This window comes from Culex pipiens, chromosome 3 (genome assembly GCF_016801865.2).
Source record: "Culex pipiens pallens isolate TS chromosome 3, TS_CPP_V2, whole genome shotgun sequence".
NCBI classification, from domain to species: domain Eukaryota; kingdom Metazoa; phylum Arthropoda; class Insecta; order Diptera; family Culicidae; genus Culex; species Culex pipiens.
In genome coordinates, this window is record NC_068939.1 from 129,028,580 (window position 1) to 129,053,960 (window position 25,381).

The following is a 25,381-nucleotide window of genomic DNA, read 5'->3' on the forward strand; positions in this document are numbered from 1 at the left end:
AGCCTTTTTTTTTGTTCCAGATGTTTTGGTCTTCGCCCTACAGCCCCCCTCCCACTAACCTTTTTTGTATGGCTATTAGAGTTTTTTTTCTTTATATAGGTTTGAATATCAATACCGGTATATATTTATATTTTCTCTTCCATGCAGCCATAAAAAAATCACCCCCCCCCCCCCTCCCTGCTTCTCCATTTATCCCTTGTAATAAACATTGTTGAATGTTGTTGGACAAACAGAACACAACAAAAAAAAAAACCTAAATAAATAAGGACAAAACTTGTTATACCTTCCCCCCCCCCCTCCCCTTTTTAGTCATTAGGCTCTGGGATTAATTTGAAAAGAATAAGGTGTTTTTAATTCAATTTATTATGTGCACCATTTTATCTAAAAAAGTTAAAAAGTTAAAAATGCGTATTTTTTGACAAATAATTGTAGTTTTCTTTAAAAAAATAACATTAAAATAATAAAAAAAATGTGAACATTATGTCAATTTTCAAAGTTCATCCAAAACTCTAAAAATATTCGAAATATCATGCTAAATTCAATTTAATATGACCATTTGAAAATTATAGCTTTTTTTCTGAAAAAATGAACCTTTTCACAATCTTTTTTAACTATGATAACGTGTATCTTGGAGACTATGGCACCTACAGCTTTGAAGTTTGGAATTTTTCTTATTTGAAATGTTTACTGTCAACTAAAATCGGCGAAAAAAATATTCAAAAATGTAACATTTTGTATTTTTGGCCACCTGCTAGCCCATAGTGCACCGGGTTATGAGCTGTTTCCAAATGCGTTGCCATCTAACTCGGTTCTGGGCTACTTCTCTCGATTTCCGTTAAGCACAAATAAATCCCTAAAACTTAGTTCTGAAGTAATCTACATATGAGTTTGCAGATAAAATATATAGTTTTTTTTTTAAATGGATCAATAAACAAAATTTTTAATATTGCATTTTAGGTATTCTTGAAAGCGTTTTGAGTCAGGAGTATTCAAAAACACCCAAACAGAAAAAAATGTTTATCGGACCTTTAAATAATAATAATAATAAAACTTCAGTTGTGGTTGGAATATTCAGTTGATATTGAAACCAACTCCTTGCTCGAAGTCGCTAAAAACAAATCAGAAGACCTTTGCAAAGTTTTTGTATTTTGAGCACATTCAGATTAGATTATAATGGATAAGATTAGACGCCATTGCAAGCAAATTGTTGCTTTTGACTTATAGTTTCGGTTAGCAAGTTATAAAATATTGTCTGTTTTATACTTTTTAACATCCTGCTCATAAAAGAATGAATTGAATAAAAAAATTGATGGTTGGGCCAAATCAACCATTCGAAAAAATCGTCCCATAATTGTCCCATTGAATATGAGTAACCTTTCGAGCCAACAAAAAAGTCTACTTACACTCAATTTATAATGAAATATCTTGAATGGAAGCGTTTCGAGCTCAGAAAGAAACGAAAAAAATATTCAGATTATTTCAATGCGTCAAATGAATTTCTCTTTTGACAATAATGCATCTATTTCCATAATGACTCTTTCAAGAAGTAGAAAAATATTATTAAAAACAATTGAAATAAGCTAAAATATACTTTTAAAATAGTTTTGTTACAACTGATGCATCAGCAAAGACAAACTAGATTTATTTTGATTATTTTTGCATCTTGTAGGAAGGCTGGCATGCGTTTTTATTTAAAAATGCATTGCAATACAGTCCCATATTTTTTTAGTAATGGTGCTTGATGCTTAAAAACGGCGCAACATAATTTTCTATGATTCTGATACTGTCACGGGTCCCCCACAGACCGTTATTATGAAGAAAAAATTTCCACCCAAACCAATGATTGGACATGGTTTCTGGGACCATTCTGCACCTCTGGGCCAAGTTTCAAAATATTTGCCGGCAGAAATTTCGAATACGGTCAGTTTTAGCATTTTTAGTTGAAATTAAGGGGAAATCGCATGTAAAATGCATAGGAAAATTTCAAAGTATCAATGTTTTAACTCTAAAACGTTACTGGTCTTGGTTTTAAATTGTACTTACATGTAGTAGAATGATATAAAACGATTTACGGAACTGACTTAGCCGGATTAAGCCTTAGTTAAGTGACTTAAGTACATTATTTACAAGTTTATATCTAAATATTTAAAAAAAAACTCCTTCATTAGGCAATTTTAAGTCTAGGAAGACTAGATTGCATAAAAATAATTAAAATGGGGTAATTTTGAGCCAAGGGGTGACATTGTACCAAATTTTACGTTTGTTTAATAACTAAATAGCTTAACAATAAGCTCGATATGCTTGAATTGTAAGGATTACTCGTTGCAAATATTGTTGTCTTCTCCCACAATTTTGAAAAATTACATAAAAAGTTAAATAAGAACGAAAAAAAACTACAAAGGATTATTAGCCTTATTGTTGTACCCTGACAAGAGTTTTAGGACACAAATTACATTAGAACTTACATCGTCCTTCATATGTTAATATTTATAAGATTTATAACCTATACATATTAGACTAAACATTTTTCACATTTTCTTAAGATATGCCAGGCTTGTTAAAATAGTAGATGAGTGGTTGTGTTTTCACATGAGACAGGAGGAGGAGACAGGTTTTTTTTATTGAAGATTAAAGAGGCTTTACATAATATGTTTTCGTCTCTGGAGTAGGTTTTGTTTTACTGAATATATTATCAGTAAAAGTACTTGCTGATTATTAATATGTTTTGATGAATTTCAACGATGATCAAACTGTATCAACAATACATTAATCAATTATAAAATACAGTTTTTATGATGATCAACTGCAATTTTGCAAATTTATAATTGGTTTGAAATATTAATCCTGTGGGAAGTTGTGCCATTAAACTTTTGCTAATTATAATCATTACACAGGGCAACAAAAATGTTTGAGCTAAATGATAGCTGAAATACTCACTACATTTCGTTCGTATGGTTCAAGTTTCTAAACGTTTTAACACAAAAAAAAAGCAATTTTATTATTAATGCAATGCTACAAACTTGCCACGTCACATAATTGTTTTTCTTTTATTTGTATTCAGAAGGAATCGATTCAGAACTGGAACATGTGCGCATCATTTTTAAATTTGTCACTTATAGGTGATTTAAAATCAATAGGCCTTTTTAAACATATTAATTTGCGATTTGCGAAGCAATATCATCAAATTATTGTTGGGTTTGGGAACATAAATAGACCAAATTAAGCAGTCTGCAAACAAATATTGACATAAACTTAATGCTTATCAAAATAATCTTTAGTACATTGTCACCCCTTTGCTCAAAGCTACCCCATTTAAGTTATTTTTATGCAATCTCCTAGACTTAAAATTGCCTAATGAAGGAGTTTTTTTTTTTTAATATTTAGACATAAACTTGTAAATAATGCACTTAAGTCACTTAACTGAGGCTTAATCCGGCTAAGTCAGTTCCGTAAATCGTTTTATATCATTCTACTACATGTAAGTACAATTTAAAACCATGACCAGTAACGTTTGAGAGTTAAAACATTAAAACTTTGAAGTTTTCCTATGCATTTTACATGCGATTTCCCCTTAATTTCAACTAAAAATACTAAAACTGACCGTATTCGAAATTTCTGCCGGCAAATATTTTGAAACTTGGCCCAGAGGTGCAGAATGGTCCCAGAAACCATGTCCAATCATTGGTTTGGGTGGAAATTTTTTCTGCATAATAACGGTCTGTGGGGGACCCGTGACTGTGAATATTACATCAAAATTTGACAAAATAATTGAATCGTACTTTTGGTTGATTCAACAAAATTGCAAAGGGGCAACCCATAAACTAAGTAGACCCTTTTTGAAAATTTAAAAATTATGTTTGTTTTTATAATAATAGAGCCAAATTTCTTTTTTACCCTTACGGAAGTCACATTTTTCAGCCTCCCTTACAAACGTCCTTACAAACGGTGCACAAAGTACACTAGCACGACTGTCGAAAGGCTAACTTCTACTTTTCGAAACACTAAGCTTATTGGGTAATTTTTCTGCCAGCTTACATGAAATCGGAAAAAGTTGTCCCGACCCTTCTTCGATTTGCGTGAAACTTTTAGTTCCTGATCACGAATCCGAGGTCCATTTTTCGATGTCTCGTAATCGAGGGTCGGTGCGACCCCTGCTATTTTTGAACATACGCAAAAGACGTGTTTTTCAATAATTTGCAGCCTGAAATGGTGATGGTTTGAAAATTTGAAGTCAAAGGTTTTTTTTTGGTAGGGGAAAGTGGGGCAAGTGTAACAAGCTAAGGAAATGCTCGTTAAAACCCATTAAAAACGTTAAAAAATCTGTCGGATTTTGTATATTCATCATATTCCAGGTCTTAACTAAGACTTTGATAGAACAAGTTTTTAAAAAATCCTGTTTTTTAATGTGAAAAATTGATATTAAAATTTTTGATTTTCCATGCGTTCTACTCAACTAGTGGGGCAAGACGAACAACCCGTTGGGGCAAGAGGAACAATGCATGAAACAACATGTTAATTTGCTAACAATTGAACTGTTATCAATTAGACACATCAGATTAGAATGTATTTGAAACGTTTCTTTAATTTTTAGATTAAATAATGATATTTTACAAAAACTTGATGGTTTTTACGAAAAAAAACTAATTACTTAGATGATAAATAGTAAATTTTCATAATACCACTATATTTTGTATGGACATTTTTTTTAAAACAATTGTTTATCAGTTTTTAAGTACGATTATGTATTTTTCCCAATAAAATATGTTGTTGCCGCAATTCGTAATTTTTTCCATACTAAAAATCCATATGGTACACTTGCCCCACCTGAACAAGATTTTTCAAAAGCTCTCAACAAAAATAACCATTACCGTACGAGCGATTGTTCCTCTTGCCCCATATGCCCCACCTTCCCCTAATATTGAACCCCCGAATTTATGGCGTACTCAGATGTGAAAATTAATGCAGTTTTCGAATCTGCAATAACCTGGAAGGGTCATTTTTTCATTTGGAACAATTTTTAGAAATTTTAAAATAGGATGTTTTTTTCTAACTTTGAAGGGTTATTTTTTTTAGAGTGTAACAATGTAATGCATGTAATCATCACGAGTTATCGCGATTGTTCAAAACAAGTTTTTTTTGTAATAATATTTCTAGCTTAATACGAAAGAATTTATCAAATGCATGAACAACTAGTGTCATTCCACCTCAATAGTGCGCAACAAAGTGCAATATTGAAATCAACATGCTTGATCAAGCTAAAATTTGATAGAGCCTTTGAAACCTCGATTTTCACAGAAATCGGACCAGCTTCTCCTTTCTGGCACCGCCTCAACGTTTCGCCTTTTATTTGCAAAAAAATGAACAGCCACCATTTTCGAACTGCGATATCTCTGGAACTACAAATCTTCGAAGAAAATTGGACGTAGAATCGATTGATGTACACGGAGAAAAAAAAGTTCCTAACACTTTGATCGTGGTTCCCAATTTCATGAACGCTTGTTCACGATTTTGGGAACTCTTTTTTCTCTGTGTAGTCCATTTTCTAATTTGAAATTCTATTCAGTGTATGTGGTGCAAATGAAAACTTGATGCCTTATTTTCACAAAGTGGTCAAAGGCAAACTTGTAGGAAATTTGATGAGCCTTCTGAAAAAATACACTGAAATAAAAATACAAGATTTGATTTTGAGGATTGATGATAAGATTTAAGGCTCTGAGAGTCATTTCCAGTCGACCACGTTTGATTTATAAAATCATTTCAATTTTGGTTCAGAATGCATCAATCAAAAATGGTTTCGCTAATTTTTAATTTTAATTTACTATTTCTTGACCCAGAATTCAGAATCATCATTGACAATCATTGCCCCAGAAGGACAATGACACCATCTACGACCTTAAGGGTTTTAAAGTCAAAATTTGAAGGTATCTTGTATGTATCTTCTTAAGAAATACAACAAAGTGGTCCAAAAAAAATATTTGAAATCAATCGCGGGAATTACTTCTTCCAGCTATTCCCAATAAAAGTCTTCAACCCCATATTCTAATGATAATGAAATGTGCTTGAAACAGAGAACAAAATGGAGTTGATGCAATCAATGGTTTACACACTTCGAAAAAAACGTGTAATATTCTGTCAAATAGATGCACATAACTGGAGCGTCTAATAAAACATAATATTACGTTAGATTTGAAAATTACACGATTCCAAAAAATGGTTAGCAGCAATGTGATTTTACGTCATTTGAAAATTACATTGATGTAATTCGTTATTGGTCGTCACTGTTCAGTTCCAATTGGAATTCTTATTGGAATAAAATACACATATTTTTCATTCTGCAAACACAGCTATCTGTGTGTTTATTTATCAAAAACTTTCACTAAACACAATACATTTTTCCTTTTTTTCCTGGTCTTCCAAGAATATTGGCCTGAACTTGTTTCCCTGAACACTGTTTTCCTCACTTAAACACTAAACAGCACTAAAATCACCAGTCCGTATTCAATCCTGCGAATCACGTTTTTCGGGAGAATTTGTAGAAATTCAAACACTTCAGATCTGCAAACGTGGTGGTCTGCTTATTTTTTCCGGTTAAGGCGTTCAGCGGTCTGACCCCGGACAGGATACTCCATTGCAGGCGGTGGCCAATTTGATTGCTGCTGAGGCGGAGTGGATTCGAGGTACGAATTTGTCACACCAGCGATCGACTTCTGTTTCTGCTCCGGTCGTCAAGAACAGCTGAGAAAAAAACACACATTTGTTATCTTTTTGCAAACAAATTACCCTCTGTCGCAGCTGATGGTTATTTGAACCTACCTTTATCATTTTGGAAGGAAACTGCCTTGATTTTCGATGCATTTTTCCGGTTTTCAGATGACGGTGAAAAACGCGACCTCCGCCGATTTGCAAAACACAATGATGGCTGACGTTTGGTTTGCACTGTCAAGAGAGATCACTCAAATAAACTTAAAATTCAGTCTGCTGAGACTGAAAATTACATCTAAAAACACGCTCCAACCATGTGCATCAAATTAGACGCAAAATCAAGTCAAACATAAATTAAAATTACACGATATTTGATATAATGTTTTGTTTCATGATTCAAGCAGGGATTTGGGAATTTGTATCAAATCAAACATAATTTTACGTTATTTTCTGGAGTACATCTATGATTTTTACATCGGATTAGAAATTCAGTTAAGTGTAATATTAATTATTTTTTAGTGCGTATGGTTTTTTTTTGCTAATATATTTACTAAAGATTCTCCTGAAATATATCTTGATTCCAACATACTTTTAAAGTGATCGCATTGATCAACTTTGCCTCTGACACATTTCACCGAAAACCGTTGCCGTTTCCTTAACCGCACTGACCTGGTGGTCCAAATTCGCTGGTGAAATACGTACTCAAATTACCACACGTTATCCTTGCCACCTCGCGGGTGGTGGTGCTTAATTCCTGCGATCTTTCCAATCGTAATTATCACTCGAAATCGCCTCACCACAAACACCCTGGACCAACCAAGCGCCGACCGTAATTAAGTGCCGGTTACATGATCCATTAGCTATGAAATAAATTAATCGCAACATGCAAACCTCGGCCGCCAGCCAGCCAGCCTTTGTCCTGTCGTTACTACAAGTGCCCACTCTGCGGGCAAAATTATGCGCACTATTTCGGTGCGTAATCCACTGTCATTTTTAACTGGCCGGACAACGCGCCTTGATGGGACGTCGCCGACTGTCGCCAGGCACTGACTGCTGACCGTACCGGACCAACCTACATAAATGCCAAGCCATACCTCCGGAGATATCGCTGCTCAAGTTCCCCCGAGAGACAGACAAGTAAGTCGAGGTCGTTTCCTTGAGTGGCGCCTCCGTACGATTTGCGGGACCTGGACCTGAAGGGACAGTGTGAATTGAGCCACCTTGTGGAATTTGGGCTTTCTCACATTTGATGCTGAAGTCGTCTACTTATTTGCAATACCTTTCCTTGTTCAACAAAGCAAAAATCAGTAAAATTTAATTCTCTTTCCCTTTTTTGCAATTTGACCGAATACTTTCGTTTCGATTGTTTTGTACGTCTTGTTGCGCACATTTCGAATCGCTCGGCGAATATTTATGGCACTTGTTGCGTTTCGCTGGCAGGTGCCTTGGCATGGTCAGCGTAGCGAAGAATTATCACCTCGCCAGGGATGCTGTCCTCAGTATCTGGTACTGTGCTCAGATTCGCAGCAAGCAGGTTCCATCATTTTTTAGTGTTCATCTTTTGGTGTGGCGTGGAGTCAGAGCAACAAATAGACCAAAGAAAACTTTGAACGCGAGGACATGGGAAAGTTATTGACGCAGCTATGCGACAATCGGTTGTACGTGGTTAAAAGTACTAATTGAGCCGTGAGATGTCCTAGAGCGATTCTTCACACGCCGGCTTGTAATCGGTTCCACGGAATGGGACTAGTAGGGGTGTGGCAACCGGTGGGTATGTAAAGGTTAAATTTACCCTTCTTCCAGTAAAGACTGCGTTGTCTTTTGAGAAAAAATAGGTACACGGAAAAAAAATTGCAGATTTTATAATCAACTTTTTTTTTAACTAAAACTTAATTTCCCAAAAAACGTATTTTTTGATTTTCGAAATTTTTTTATATGTTTTAGGGGACAAAAATCTGCTACTTTTGAGCCATAGAGAAACATGGTCAAAAAATCTACCGCCGAGTTATGAATTTTTGAAAAAAATAGTGATTTTTTGAAAAAATCGAAGCTTTATGCAAAAATAAGTTTGACATTATTTTTTAATGCAAAATTGAATTTGCAATCGAAAAGTACTTTAAAGATTTTTTGATAAAGGGCTCCGTTTTCAAGATATAGCCACCAAAAGTTTGATTTCAGCGAAATATTTGCAGTTTTTAGATTTTTAAAAATAGTGACCATGAGTGACCATTTCTAAAAATATTTTTTTGAAAAGTTCAGAAAATTTGCTATAAAATTGTCTAAGAGACATTGAAGATTGGACCTGTGGTTGCTGAGATAGAGCCGCTTTAAGAAAAAGAAACACGAAAATTGAAGTTTTCTAAATCTTACCAAAACAACCCACCATTTTCTAATGACGATATCTCAGCAAGTAATGGTCCGATTTTCAATGTTAAAACATGAAACATTCGTGAAATTTTCCGATCTTTTCGAAAAAAATATTATGAATTTTTTTAAATCAAGAATAGAATTTAAAATGGGCGTAATATTAAATGTTTGGCCCTTTTATAATGTTTGGCTTTGGTGAAGTTCAAGGAAAGGGGTAAAAAAAAATCAAATTTCAAGCCTAACTTTGGAAAATTTGAAGCAAAAATATGCATTTTATACAAAGCAAAAATATGCATTTTATACATTATTACAGTTATGCTACTAGCGAAACTTTGCAAAATATCATTGGATGTATGAACTAATCTTATAGTTTTATTTATGTCTTTTTCCGATCTGTGGTTCCATAATTAAAAATTTAAAGAAATTCTAGATATGCCCTATCTGATTAAAAATGCAAAAATGAACAATATAGTAATATACAATGTTTTTAAAATAGTTACAGTTTTTACTATTTTTTCAATAAAAATTTCTATGTTCAGCATTAATATCTCTGCCCTCAGATTTTTTGAGGAATTTGGGGAGCCTTGAAATATGCGTGCTCTTCGGTTGACGTCCACGTAAGGAACATCCTAAAAGGAGCGCAACTAACTACATCCGTAGTTCTGTTAGATCATCCGAATTATCTTGATCAGAACAGTATAGCTCTGGTTCCTTGCGAGTGTCCTATTTTCTTACCTCCACGTTGGCTTGGTTTTCATGATGACCTAGCTGGTGGCCTGTGGAAACGGATGGTAAACCTTTGACCACCGCGGGTCAGAGTCGAGACGGCTAAAAGAAAGGGGCGCGACAATGTGGGAAAGGGAAGTCATTTGTGATTGTAGACGGTATTGTTTCGATTCGCAGTATGTTGAGTCAACTGCTGTGGATGTACCTGAAACATCGCACAACGGGGTTTCTCTTCTCTTCATTCTCAGCTACCACCTATCTCCTTTTTTATTTTGCTCTACTGATTCTCAATTCTTCACTGATTCTTCTATTTAATATCCATCATTTGATTTTGATTTTACTAACTTTTGATTCTCTTATCTCTCAAAGCTTTTCCACTCTTTTTTACCAATTGATACTGCTGTAACAAACTTTGTTTTTTTTTTCCTTAAAAATATACTTTTCCTTAATGTACTAGTAATATCAAGACTATTTATCATTCGCCTAATCTTTTTGATTTTATTGCGAATTTATTTATTTGAAAAATTCTTTATCTGTCCTATAAATTATCATTACTATAATCTAAGCTTGTTTTGATCTCTATTTAATAACTATTGTCTAATTTTACATCTAATACATCTAGCTTCTCATTTTTATTCTTTAAAATACGATCATCATTCTCTTACAATTGATACTTGATTTTTATAAAATAAATTCTCTTTTACTGTCTATTGTTTTCAATCTTCACCCTTTTTTCAAACAAGTGAGGTTTGAGCCCTTACTCAATAATTGGAATGGTTAAAGGATTAACACAAATATTACTATTGTATTTTTGGTAAACTTTTATAACATGCTTAGGACCAAAAATTGTAACAAAACACCGCGACAAAAGAAATAGCAACAGATAAACACGACTCAACACTAGGAAAGATTTCAGGAGAAAAACAACACCCAGTAAAATAACAATTAGTTTTTGGATTCAAACTAAAAATAAAAGTTGATAGGCACACTATAAATGGTTAGGCGCTTATACTTACATCAAACCCTACGTAATGTACCACCCCCGGCCGAGTTAAAATGCGTAACCGGAAAAGAAGGTGTGCATGCCTGGCACGAACACTCAAAGCGTGTTCTAGCATGCTGCTCGTACTGACTCAGAGCAAGGGTGAGATGTAGGTGTAAGGGCAGTGCGTGTTCGTCGGGAACCTAGTGCATAAGATCGGTCAAGGCCCGTTCTTACACTGAAAATTGCGAATTGCGAATTGCGAATTTGGGGAGCCTTGAAATAAAATAGGCAGTGGCGTTAGGAAAAAGTACAAAATTAGACCAATGGTTAAACATAATCATTATTTTGACGATATATGGGTCATTCCAGGTCAACTGAGTACACTTTTGGACTCGACCTTCACCGATTTGGACCAAACTTGGAAGGAACGTTCATCTATCGATAGTTAACAGAAATCCCAAGTTTGGTGCTGAATAGACTATCCCTCTATTTTTGGCACCGCCCTCTTTTTTGACTATTTTCTAAAAAACTTTTTTTTCTTTTAATCATAACTTTGCAACTATTTGAGCAAAAGACTTTCCACAGGTTGCATTTTATAGAAAATTGTCCAAGGAATTCAATAAAAATAAAAATTTAACCATTAAATGCCCACTAATATTAAATTTTAACGTTTTAAGAATTAAAAATCAGTTTTGACCAATTCCTTATGTTTTTTTTTGTTTTACTTTATCACTATCGTGTTTCTCAGTCAATTTTACATAATAATCAATGTAGACCTCAAACTAAAATGAACTATTGGCAAGATACAGTGATTTTACTGAAAAAAGTTTGATTTTGCGCTGCACTCTGTCCTATGAATTCAAATCCGAAATAAGTTTCTCACATATAAAACCGAACTATGCGGGATTCATCCCTTTTTGTTGAAAAGTACACCATGTACTTCCAAGTGCTGCGTAAAACCATATTTTTTTCAGTAAAATCGCTGTATCTCGCCAGAAGTTCATTTTAGTTTGAGGTTTACATTGATTATAATGTAAAATTGTCCGGGGAACACGATGGTGATAAAATAAATCAAATTAAAATATAATGAACAGGTCAAAACTGAATTTTAATACTTAAAACGTCAAAATATAATATAAGGGGGCATTTAAGGGTGAAAATTTTATCGAATTCCTTGGACAATTTCTATAAAACGCAACCTGTAGAAAGTCTTTGCTTAAGTATTTGCAAAGTTATGATTAAAAGAAAAAAAAGTTTTTTTTAGAAAATCGTCAAAAAAGAGGGCGGTGCCAAAATAGAGGGATGGTCAGATCAGCACCAAACTTGGGATTTCTGTTAGCTATCGATAGATGAACGTTCCTTCCATGTTTGGTCCAAATCGGTGAAGGTCGAGTCCTCAGTGTACTCAGTTGAGATGGAATGACTCATATAATAATACTCACTGCCAATTGATTTTTTTCCATCCATTAGGCAACTTTAAATTTTATTTTATTGAAAAAACCTTTTCTAGTCTTTGGTCCCAATAGTCTGAAAGTGCCATATTTGATTAAACATAAAAAAAACAAGCGTTATATAGTCTACAATCAATCGTCCAAGTTTTTAAATGTAAAATTCAATTTCCGGCAAAAACTATTTGAGCTTTTTTTTTGAAGATTTTTGTTTTGTTTTGATATTTCTTCAGAAAAGTTAATGAAAATCGATGGGTTTATGTTCATATCCAGCGAGTTTCTTATGAATATGCCACAAGAGACTATAAATTGAAAGGGTGAATGAGATGGAAATTTTTCAGCGATAAAAACACAAAAAAAAAGATTCAAAAACTCTGCTATTCTTCGTTACTCGAGTGTAAAAATTTTTGGAACATGTAATTTTATGGGAAATTTAATGTACTCTTCGGATCTGCAATAACCCAGAAAGGCAATTTCTTTATTTAGAACAAAATCTTTCTTTTTAAAATTTAGTGTTTTTTTTTAACTTTGAAGGGATATTTTTCAGAGTATAACAATGTTCTACAAAGTTGTAGAGCACAAAACAATATAAGGGGTTTGCTTGCAATCATTAAGAATTATCGTGATTTCACGAAAAAAAAGTTTCGATTGTGTCGAAATTTTAAAATGAAGGATTTTCTTCTAAATAAAAAATGACCCTACTGGGTTAATGTAGATTCGAAAAGTACATTAAATTTCCCTTAAAACTACATGTTCGTGATTTCCGAGTAAAAAACACGTTTTAGACTAGTTTTGAGGACGCTGTATCTTTTGACAGGAGCAAGATAGCACAATACTTTCTTCGAGAAAGTTTTAGAGAATTTTCTCAATTTTAACGTTATTGTATTGGTTTGAAAACTTTAGTGGAAAATAAAAATGATAAAAATCTAAATGTAAAAAAGACAGTTTTTCCACACTAAATCCCATACAAAATTGAAATGCATGTGCAAAGTGTGGTCACAACCAATCGCAAATTTTAGGGGGTTGTTTTGAGGCCCAAAAGGCATTAAAAAAACTTTGCTCTGCTTTGATTTAATCCTTTTTGAATTTATCCATATAACGACGAGCCAGTCTAATATATACTCGTAGAATTCCGGGATTTTTATATGAAGTTTTCATTGATATTTTGTATTTTTTTCAGTGTAATATGTTACTTTAAAAGTATACGAAGCATTTAAGTATAGTTTTTGCTTCAATTAAAATAAAATCAATTAGGTAAACCTGCAATTTTAAATTTTAGTATCTTTGAAATGTTTTGTAAAACTTAAAAATACAACTAATTGAAAAAATATCGCTTAGAATCAAATAACATCACTTTTACCACGATTTCCCTCGTGAAATATTATTTTGAATATCAGTGAAAATTTTAAAAAGACAGCTATTTTCTGAAACAATGTAGTTTTTTCTTAAACCCATACAATTTCAACGAAACTTGATGGTCCCGTGAAACTGGAAATTTTCAGCTTGAAAAATCACTTGAAAATGTACAAAAATCATTCCGGTTGTTTAACATAAAATTTAATTGATTATAACAACATTTTTCACGTTCCGTGAAATTTCCGCGAAATTTTGGGTTTTCGAATAGTAATCCCCGGGAAAATTGCTTTTTTTAGCGTGAAAAATCACTAAGCCTAGTGATCAAGAACAAAAGTTACCCTTTAGGACAAAGTCGGGGCAACTGCTGTGTTAGTTGACGGTTAAGCTAATTAATTTATCAATCTGTTTATGTTATACAAATGTGAGAAAACCCTTTCTTCTATATGTCGATTGAAAAACGTTTGTGCTTTTACGAAACATTTATTTAGGTTTCTTGAGGCAAATGGGACATGTGATATTAAAAAAAAACAAGATCGATTGAAATCAAGTTTAACATTTTAAATATTTATTGTTTAATAACATCAATTGACCCTATTCGTTTCGTCTGTACAGTTTCACCTAACTCACTAAACAAGTAATGGCATTTCGGAATAGTGGCTCGTTTCAAGGCCTCGTTTACACACTCCAATAACTAGACATTTACATGCTCATTGCGGGGGGAATCATCGAACAATCTCGACCAATCTATACAATTACATCATCATCATCGTCGTCATGATTATCGCTTACAAGTCCTGTGGCATATCTTTACACTTAAGGCTAGTTAACATTTTACTCTCTTAATTGGGAATGTTTCGCGTATGGAGGAGGGAAGCTTTTCCGATATGTTTGTACATTGACCAGCGCGCGCGACCAACTCCAAGTCTGGCCAATCGGCGTCACTTGGCCTGAAAGCTGGACGTTTGATCCAATCTCAAGCCTGGTGCAAAGTGCATTCCAAGCGGACTCGAGCAGCGTGATTGTTTTATGCAAATTTAAGCCGTTTTGAAAACATAATTTCCGTCGGTATTTATCATCAATATTGACGGTACGAGTTGGAGACTTCTTTTTCGTGGTGATTGCATAGACTAGGTATGAAGACAAAGTTGGACAAAAGGATTTGTTCTAGATTTTTAGCGAAGACACCCACCAACGGGTTCATTTAACATTGCAGAGACACAAACCGAGAGCGGCCGTTTCAAATTTCGGTTTGATTCCACCTGGTCTTCAATCCTAGTCTATGGTGACACGTTAAAACGGCTCAAATGAAAAGCTGTGTGCTGTCAGCAAGCTTCTTGAGGCCAGACCAGAAGTGTCCACGTGCGCGCTCGCGCTCGATCTCGTCGAATAAATAGTGACAATCATAATAGTTATACTAATATTTACATTTATCTCTAGCGCTGTGTTTACACAGGTTGGCTTATTTCTTCTCTTCTAAGCTATTTTTTTTCCGCAATCCCCCTAATGTTGATGCTGGCTGATCCGATTTAGCGGGTGGTTGATGGCTATTAAGTACTAGGCACTGCTCTTCATTTGCATGTTTTGCTCTGGCTTTGAAAGTATTATTTTTTTTTTTTTTTGCTGCACTTTTTACTGCTTTGTGCTGCAACTTTACTGGACTGATTATTACTTTTTTTTCATGTAAGTGTGTGTGTGTGCTAGTTTTAACGACTATGAGGTATAAAATATGTTTTCTTTTTTTCTATCTCTGTCTCTCTCGCAGTAGAATTTATGGCCATAATTGAAGAAATTGACGGTGGCAACAAGAGTTGTCGGCGAGCTGTCGGATTTGTCGCGCGGGATTGGCAAGAGTGATGTTTATGGCTGGAATAGCTTAGGTTGATGTTTGTGGGAATGCTTTGAATAATTAATATGGAATTTCAGAGACTAAGAATGTGATATTTGTTTAAAAAAAAGTCCGACTTACTATAATAATAAAAAAAAGTCAAGGAAAACGATTAGGAATAAAAAAAACGATTTGAACACCAACCAAAGAAAATTTTATAATTGATCTCAGAAAGGCAACTAGTATGATTTTATATAAAATTGTTGGAGAATCATAAATAGGTTCTAAATTTGAGTAATCACTGGGTAATCATAGAGTTCAAGATTGATATCGATTGTTTACCAATTTCGTAGAGATGGTTTGCAAAAAGATTCTAGAAATTTTGAGAATTGATCACCATTCTTGATAAGTTTTGAGCATATTTTAACTCAAATCCACAATTATATTTCATTATTGAAATTTTTAAATATTTACAAGTTTCAACTCAATTCTTAAAAAATAGCGATAAAACGTGAGAAGAATAATTAATTATATTTATATAAACATTCACATTAATTCATGAAAATATACACAATTTTCTAAACAGTTTTCAATCGATTTTCCTAGTTTCTTAAATTTTATTTCCCCCATATATTTTTTTAAATAAGATGACAATGCAATAATTATTGACCTATATTTAAAATGCTTATTTTTTAATAAATTAACTGTATACTATTCAGAACACAATGTATAACGCTTATTTATGCCTTTTCAATCGAAAAATTACTTTTCAATGTTTTAATAAATTCGGAATTTTTAGACCACAGATCGGTAAAAGACGAAAAAGTTTAGGGGAAAAAGAAAGTTTCATAAATTCATAAACACTTCAAATTTATTTAGAATTTGCGTTAGAGGGATTATACATTGATTTTTTTTTCAAATAAGAATCAACCAAAAACTATAAAAAATGTGTGGATTTGCAAATAATGATTAATTGTAATTTTTAAGGTCTTTAAATAAATATATTGAATGGTTAAATTTTTTGAATCTTGAACAAAACAATTTCAATGCACTTCCAATTTTTCGTTCATGTTGTAAATTTTAAAAACAATAAATAATCATTGCTTATATTTTTTTAAGGATTTTAAAATAATGTCGAAAATGATTAATTAATTTTCAAAGTGCGGTGAAAATATTTTTCCGAGGTTTTGGTGTTCTTTTCAACAACTGCTCCAAACGACTGGGTAACCTCTAATGAAAAAAACTTAAAAACAGAACATTATCGTTGAATAACGCCATGATGCGAAAGACGGACACTTGGTAGTATATCATTTTCGTTATAGCTGGCAAAAAATCATGTAACAAATTGGAAATGTAGAAATATCATCAGGATGTAGTATAAACAGTCAGTTTTAAAAGAATGCATGCAAAAAATGGATTTTCTAAAAAAAAAATCATCAAAATTTTAAAATTAAAATGACTTGTTGTGCTTCGAATCCCGGACACTGATAAAAGCTGATTCAAAATCCGGACACTTTTGCTTCGGATTCCGGACACTCGATTTTGCTTATGAACCGCACAAATTTGGACGGAAATGTAAGTGAATGGCATTCTTTTGATATCAAATAAGCTGTTAACATCAAAACAATCGATATTTTATATAAAAATTTGTTAGAATTTAAGGAAATCAAAACAGTAATTTTCTGCTTTGCCTTTCCGGTGCATCGGACGCCCATGAAATATTTCAGTGGAATGTTTCACGATGTTCACGGAGATGTCCGGGTTTCGAAGCGTCAGGGAATTCGAATCATGACGTTATGTATGTCTGTCATATGATTGGAAAATAGTCCAAGTACTAACCAAAGTGGAAACCAAAATTTTGTTTGTTTTTCCGGGCTATGATTGCAAATCAGCTGAATTGTGTTAAATGATCTATAAACTAATAAAAATATCCACAGTTATAAAGGGAAAGAAACTGCAAATCCATATGACAAACAAGTTCTTCAAACAAGTGCGCCCCAATAAATCTCCCTCAAAACCCAAATTAGGACCAATCCGTTGACATCGGAATGGCTAGTATTTTAATTGACTATTTCCACATCAGTTACACTTGCCCGACTGACAAACCCACCTGCATCTTATTTGCATTAAAACAAACAACGAAATCTACCACGCGCGTTAGCCCTATTTTAGGTCGGCCTCGTAGATCTTACAAATGTCATGCCCCCATTCTTTTGTTTCTACAGACTCTACTCACACATATCATTTGGAGTGACATTTCGTTACACAGCGCCACCAATCGGAATCTCTTGAATTTGTAACTGATCAATTGAGTTTTTATGGACTCGATGTATTGAAAAGCTTATAGTTACATGCTTTATATTTTTAACATTTAAAATGTTTACATTCCTAATAAGTCCGTACAAAGAATGTGCAACAATTGCCAATTCACACCCCCTGCTAATGAGCTTCATTTTCCGCCAATTGAAATGCCCTAATGTCTGCCCACAAATGGTGGTACGCGATTGCGCAATTTGCACCGGAACGATGCCGAATGAGTGAATGAAACCCCCTGGTGGCCACCCCTACACCATTCAGCTCTCCCCACCACCCACGTTGACGCCAGCCAACACGGGAAAAAATCGATATTTGAAGAATTTTGAAAATTTGAAATAAATTCTTAGATAACAGCAAATTTAAAACATTTTTGAAACTTTAAAAAAATTGAAGCAAAACAATAAAACTAATTGTATTATTTTCTTCAGTGTAAACCTATGGAACAAGTGCCTTGAAAATGGAGTAGATCTAAAACCGAGCAGCGGTGTACAAAACATGCTACTGTTGCGCATGTTTCACGCCAGTTATAGTCTTTAACACACTGCCCCAACCCCAACAAAGGTGCACAGCAGAAAAAAGCGTGGGCGGAGTTTTCGTCACGGTCCAGCTGGTCGGTCGGTGTGGGAATTAATCGCCGAGTGGAAAACAATGGAGGAAAAATGAGAGCAAATTTGCTGCGATGGTGCTGGAGGCAAAGATGTTAGCAATGAAAAAAAAAATCAACAAAGCAAATTGTGGAGGCGTGGAGCCTTAAGGTAATTTGGGTTTAAGGGGGCGCAGCGTGGTGGTCATAGGAGCTTTTTAAATTGATTCATGGTGGAAATAAAACAAATAAACAAACAACATGAGCGTGATTGAAATAATTTTAAATTTCCTTCGAAACTTTTAATTTTGATTTCGAATTATAAAAATAGTTATCACATTTTTTGTTTAATTGGTTTTGCATTCAGAGCAGAGTCACGTTTCAATATTGAATTGAACAAAAATCTGTTCCTTGATTTTTTTAACATGGTTTAAATAAAAAAAAAAGTCAACTGGGTACACTTATGGACTCGACCATCACCTATTTAGACGAAACTTGGAGAAAACGTTCGTCTATCGATATTTAACAGATATCCCAACTTTGATGCTGATTGGACCTTCCCTTTATTTTAGCACCGCCCTTTTTTACGATTTAGCATTGGTGTCTACCCGTAGTTGCTACTCTGTTATTGACCAGGACCTCCAAGAATTGCTCCGTGGACTACAGATGAAGAGTAGGAACCAATCAGCACCGCCTGTTTTTATGATTTTCAAATAAACTTTTTTTTCTTTTACTCATAGCTTCCGATTCCATTTCATATGCAATTTTTCAAGGAACTCGATAAATATACAATATCAACCCTCAAATGTACCCAATATTATTTTATCACAGTATAAGTTTTTTGAAAGTGGTTTTGACAAAATTTCCAATTTATCATTTTTTTATCGTAATCTTGTTCCCTGAACAATTTTACATAAGAATCATTGGGAACCTCATAACAAATTGTTTGGTTAGGAATGGTGCTGAAAATCTTCTTTTTGCTACTTGTTGTATAAACTGCTAAAAATTACTCTGTAAAATTAATCTTGAAAGCTGAGAAAATTTCCTAAAATTTTCTAATTTGAATTTTATTGATCTGACAGGTGGCTGCAAAATAAGTTTCTGAAACCTTTGGTCCGATTTGCAACATCATATAAGTATTTATTTTCGAATATTCAATCTTGATATATTTATTTTCGAACAATAATCTTGATTGAACCAATCATTTTATTTGAAAAGTTCAAAATTTGGGATTTAAGTATTTTAAAATTATGCGAAATGGTTAATTATTAAGACAATGCTAGTGGAGGTGACTCTGGTCACCTTTCGTAATTTCTAAATAACAAAATTAATTTAAAATGATATCAATCGTTTTGGTTTTTTTCTAAATAAATTACAGTCCAGACTCGATTATCCGAAGCCTCGATTATTCGAAGGTTTGAACATATGGGGGAAAAATGTTTTTTGGAGTTATTTTTTTTTCTTATTTTTAGCATCGTTTTATTCAAATTTGAAAAAAATGTTTTTTCGTGATTCAATTATCAGAAGTGAAATTCTTCCGAGGCCTTCGGATTATCGAGTTTGTACTAATATTTTCCATAATTGGGTGAAGTTTGATGAAACCTGTTTTTAATGCCAATCGTTTAAAAAACAATGCAATTGCCGAATGTTCACAAAATGCTAAAAGTGTTTTTTTGAAAACAAACCAATAGTTTCAACATAACAAGTAAATCTAAAATATTTGAAAATATAGTGCTTGCTTGGTAGGAAATTATGATTTTTTAGAGTTTTTTTAATTCCAGAAAAAAATCCTCGAAACAAAGATTTTTTAAAAACTAAAGATTGCAATACCACTGTACTGTGAAATAATGCATTTTACAACAAATTTTTAATTGGATGGATTGTTATTTCCATTTTCTATTGATACCCGAGGAGATTCACTTAACTGGAAAAGTTCAAGTTCTGTTATTGTCACAAGTTTGGGACTTGTTATAAAAACACCTAGATTACCTGTTATAATAACCCAAAATAATAACAGAAAAATAAATTAAAAATGAAATTACGAGCCATGGTTTCAACACCTGAATTAAAAAAGTGTATTGCAAAAATTGGTTTCTAAAACATGTAAAAACTAAATGTTTTTTGGTGCTATACATTAGAAATTCATAAAACCATGCTCATGCTCATGCTCATGCTATACATTAGAAATTCATAAAAAAAATCATAATATCATGTTAATTATGATTGCCAATGCAGAAACATACAATTTATATTATTTTCAGTTGATTAGACTTCTATTTTCAATTAAATTGTGAAGTTTTCATAAAAAAAAACATGTTCTTTGCCACTTAATTTTTTAGATAAATTTGAAGAGGAGGTGACATAAACTTTGGAAAATATTTGCAACGTTCTAATAAAATGAAAAGAAATCCGACAACTGTTCGACAACAATGCTCCATACTCATTCTCTATTTACTAACAGTGAAAGTAGATTAATTAAAGTATGCTCTAAAAACTTTTTGTGACGTTGACTTTTTTTCTGGCTACTTAAGTTGCACTTCGTGATCTCCTTACCTAATATGACACACTGAGAATAAATAGGTTACAAACAAACACGAATATTCTAATGCACGTTTTCACTTAAATCCTAACAATCGCTACAAAGTAAGAGGAATTTTCATTTCTATCACGGGCATATTTGTTGCTTGCTTATTGGAATGCTACTCTGGAAGTAATCTGTAATCGTTATAAGTAGAGCTCGAGCGCCGTCTGCTCGTTGAACCCCGTGTGCAGCAGATCGTTGAACGGGTTCAGCGAGTCCAGGTGGCTGAGCGGACTGAGACAGGGCTCGGACAGCTGGAGCGAATCGGCGTCCGACTCGAGGAACAGGCCAAACTCCAGGTCCGCGTGACTGGGCGGGGTCACGACGGTTCCGCCGACGATCGAGTTGCAGGAGGTCGTTCCGAAGGGTTGCTTGTGGAGGGAGGTGGTTGAGGGGAGGGGTGGACTCAGGCAGGGCTCGGACAGATGGAGGGAGTCGTTGTCCGAGTCGAGCATCATGCCTAGGTCGAGTAGGTCGTCCTTGGCGTCGAGGCTGGGCATCAGGTTCAGGGAGGGTGGTTTGTTGGGTTTGGAGTTTCGGGAGGACTTCCGGGTGGACGCTTTGCTGGGGGATTTCTTGGGTTTGGCTTTTTTTGGGGTTGAAAGGTTTGCGTTAGCCTTTTTACTCGGAGTCGTCTTGACCATCGCTGGGCTCACTGCCTTGAAGATGGTCTCGTTCAGCAACGCCCCCTTCAGCATGACCTCCCGCTCAATGTCGTTATGATTAACCATGTCAACGTCATTGTTGTTGTCAATCATCAAGCTACCGTCCTCGTTGTTCAGGATGTCGCTCAATATCCGGATGTACTTCATGGCCAACCGCAAGGTCGTAATCTTCGTCAGCTTCTCGTTCGCCCCACTCTGGCCCGGCGATCCCACCGGAGATTGGTTCCCACTGGGCCCGGCCACCGCCACCGGCACCGCTTGCCTCAGATTCTCGAACGCACTGTTGATCTCCCTCATACGGGTCCGCTCGCGGGCGTTCGCCGTCTTCCGTCGGTACTTGCTCAACGGTGGTGCCTTCTGCTTGGGCTTCTCCTTCGGAACCGTCTTCTTCTCGCTTACAGCGGCGGCCACACTGGCTTTGGCCGCCGGAGTGGACCTCCGGGTTTGGCGCTGCCTTAGGGAGTACTTCTCCGAGTCTTTCTTGGCCATGGCTTCGTCACTTCCGCTGCTTGGACTGCTGCTGCTGAGACTGCTCGTGAGGCTGCTGATGCTGCTGTTGCTGTTGTTGTTGGCGTCGGCCAGCGCCGCCATGATGGGCATCTGGTGGAAGTTGAGGTGGCCGAGCGGTTTCAGCGTGTGGTGCATTTTTGCTGAAGAGTGTTGCAGGTTTGTACTTTGTGGTTCAGGTTAGGTGCTATACCTGGAAGAAAGAGAAAAAATTGAAGAGAATTAGAGAAATATATGATTTTGGCGTGGGTCTCGTGGCGCAGGGGTAGCGGCTTCGGCTGCCGATCCCGATGATGCTATGAGACGCGGGTTCGATTCCCGCCTTATCCACTGAGCTTCTATCGGATGGTGAAGTAAAACGTCGGTCCCGGTTTCTCCTGTCTCGTCAGAGGCGCTGGAGCAGAAATCCCACGTTAGAGGAAGGCCATGCCCCGGGGGGCGTAGTGCCAATAGTTTCGTTTTTTTTTTGATTTTTTTGTGAAGAGTAATGCAAAGCCAAAAATGTGTAACATCATTTAAAACACAACAATAAAGGAAAAATAATAATAAATAAAATGCAAAACACCTAAGACAAGAAGCCTCCAGGACTAACAAAGAGCGCGTCCAACTTGAAGTAAATAAAATGTGTCAAATCGTCAAACTTGCTCTTTTGCTGTCCAACCATCATCAGCCACATCGCCCACCTCATTCAGTCCCTTCATTACGTATTCATCTTTATATGGACTACCAAATGTGGCAAAATTTTTCGGACGGTTCTGCCCGAATGCAACCTTCAGAGGGGGTCATCTTCATCAGTTCCAGTGTTGTTGGCGCCTCCGGGCTGCCAGCACTGGCTTTGTCTTTCAATTACGAGAGATGTGCTAACTTTGGTCCTCGTCATCGTTCGTTGATGGCGACGCGACGTCGATCGACAACACCTTCTTATTTCATCTTTTGCGATGTTTATGGCACAGATTTTCGGACGTGAAAATAACGATCTTTTAGCACAGGTGGCAACACCATCAAACCAATGCAAGTTTCAAATTTCAAATTTGAGTTTGACAGATGAGTTTATATTGTTGGCTAACAGATTGCACTAGTTTTAGAAAAATCAAAGTTTCTCGTCTGTTCATCTGTGACGTCGCTTCAACAGTGAATTCTTCATGGGAAATAAAATTGTCATCGTGTCATCGTAAAACGTTTTCGAAGGTGTTAAAATAATATACGCATTCGACAGCTTTATGGCAGTTAATGATGGAAATGAGATGGAACTTGATGGTTTCTTTTTTTTTTCCTTGCTTTTGTACTTTCAAAGTGCCAAATTGCGCAAAGGTTCGATTAGTGGAAAAGAAGGGAGAGGAACCTTAATGGGATTTCAACCCGATTCCCACGAACCGGCCACTGCAGTTGCCCCCCCAAAGGGTCCAACTTCATTAGCCATAAATCACCCCATAAACGTTAGCGCAGGACCTGCGCAATCGAAATAGGTCGTATTTCAACCTGCGGCTTGAATTCCGACCAACAATAGGGTTGCTCTCCCGAGAGTTGCGCGCGACGGCGGTGATTATTTACGATGACACTAGGATTCGAGGCCCGGCGGTCAACACTGTTAATAAGATTCGCTTCTTTTTTTATAATCGCCGCCCGCACTCTTTGCGATACTTTATTGTGCGAAGGTTCAGGGTTGGGGGACCTGAATTGGACCCCGGAGGGGGTTTAATTCGAAAAATAGTGAATGTTGCAATCTTATCTCATCAACAAAAAAAGCATTATTATTATTTTTTCAATTAACCCTCTACTGCCCAATTTTTTTCGGGAATTTTTTTTTCTCTTGTTTAAGAGGTAATTTTGAACAACTTTTTTTCTACGAAAAACTTTATATCTCTTGTTTTATTTTTAGTTTTGTAATTTGCATTTAGCTTCTTTAGTTAATGTTTGTTTTTGGTAGTTTTTAGTAGAGACCCTAAATAGGGAGACTGGTCTAAGCTTGCTAAATCGATCTGGCAACGTATGTTTTGAGCTTAGCAACACTGATAAGTTTTGCTGAGCGTAAAGGCAAGTGCTCGTTTGGATACGTCAAACTCGCGTCTGTTTGGGTACGTCAAATTCACTTCGTCCAGTCTCCCTATTTAGGATCTCTAGTTTTAGCCTATTGTACCACCTCCTATCATCACATTTTACCTTTCTAAGTTTTAAATGTTTTTATAGTCACTTTTTCAATATTTTGCTTGTTTTCATATTTTCAGCTATAGAATGGCACCATTAGCATTTAAATTGTAAAAAATTCGTAGAGGCGTAGTCTGGGACACTACAAAAAATATTGCATATTTTTCTTTACTAAAATTATAAGAAATGTTATTAAAAAATAGTAAAAAAAGTAATACTTCAAACCCTAAATTTTTCTAGAATTTTGAAAGTTATTCTATCCAATTCTTTTTAAAGATTAAAAATTGATAGAAAAATTGAACTTGAACAATTTTTTAAATCGAAGACCGTCTAAAGGTGGTGTCGGGTTGCAGAGAGTTAATGGAAAACATGATTTATTGTGTTACGAGATTTAGAACAGGATATTTGTTTGTTAAAACAAATTCCAAAAAGATAGCAAATTTAAAAGATTTTTTATAATTTTCCTTGTTCAAAAGGTAAAATTTAGCTTCAATTCTACAAAAACTTAAGTACTCTTATTTTCTGTTAAAGTTATGTCTTTTGAGCTTTTTTCTCGTAATTATTTTGTGTAGCATTTTCTTTAAAAAATCTTAATTTATTAATCAGTACTCAATAAATATCGTTTGCCCCCTTTGAATTTGTTCTGCATTTATATTTCTTTGCATGCATGAGAATTGAATCGATATTTTTCAAAAATCATCAATTCCATTTTTAAATGTCACTAATATAAAGAGCTTCTAATCAAGAGTTTGCATAAGATTTTTTTACTTGCCAGTCTATCATTTAATTACTCTAACTATCGAGCCAAAATGATTAACTACTTTAATAACTGAATTACTTTTCGCTTTATGAAAAAATATTGAAAATATCAAATAAATTTGAGGCTCTATACGAAGTATTCAAATGAAATTATTTAAAAATTGCACAACCGATAACTCTTATTTAATATTTAAACTATTAATAAAATAACTCTGGAAACCAAAAGAAGGACTCAAAGTATTTATTTATACGAATCAAATTTACCGAAAATTTACTTGGCATGTTTTAAAAATTTCATAAAAAGCACCGTTTTAAATTCATTATATTGCCAATGTTCGTATAAATGTCCCATATGCAAAAATAGCAAACTGAGAAAAAAGCATGTTATGTTTTTTGCGCCAAAACTGGATCTCCTC

General features: G+C 34.8%; 1 protein-coding gene across 1 annotated transcript in view; it reads right to left on the reverse strand.

Moving 5' to 3' along the window:
* Positions 1-14,127: 14,127 nt before the first annotated feature.
* Positions 14,128-25,381, reverse strand: part of LOC120414838 (helix-loop-helix protein delilah) — a 101,773-nt gene continuing 90,519 nt past the window's right edge. Inside the window, exon 3 of the mRNA XM_039576164.2 lies at positions 14,128-22,254. Within this exon, the coding sequence (XP_039432098.1) occupies positions 21,033-22,199 (1,167 nt within the window). The 5' untranslated portion in view covers positions 22,200-22,254 and the 3' untranslated portion in view covers positions 14,128-21,032. The remainder of the gene's footprint in view (positions 22,255-25,381) is intronic.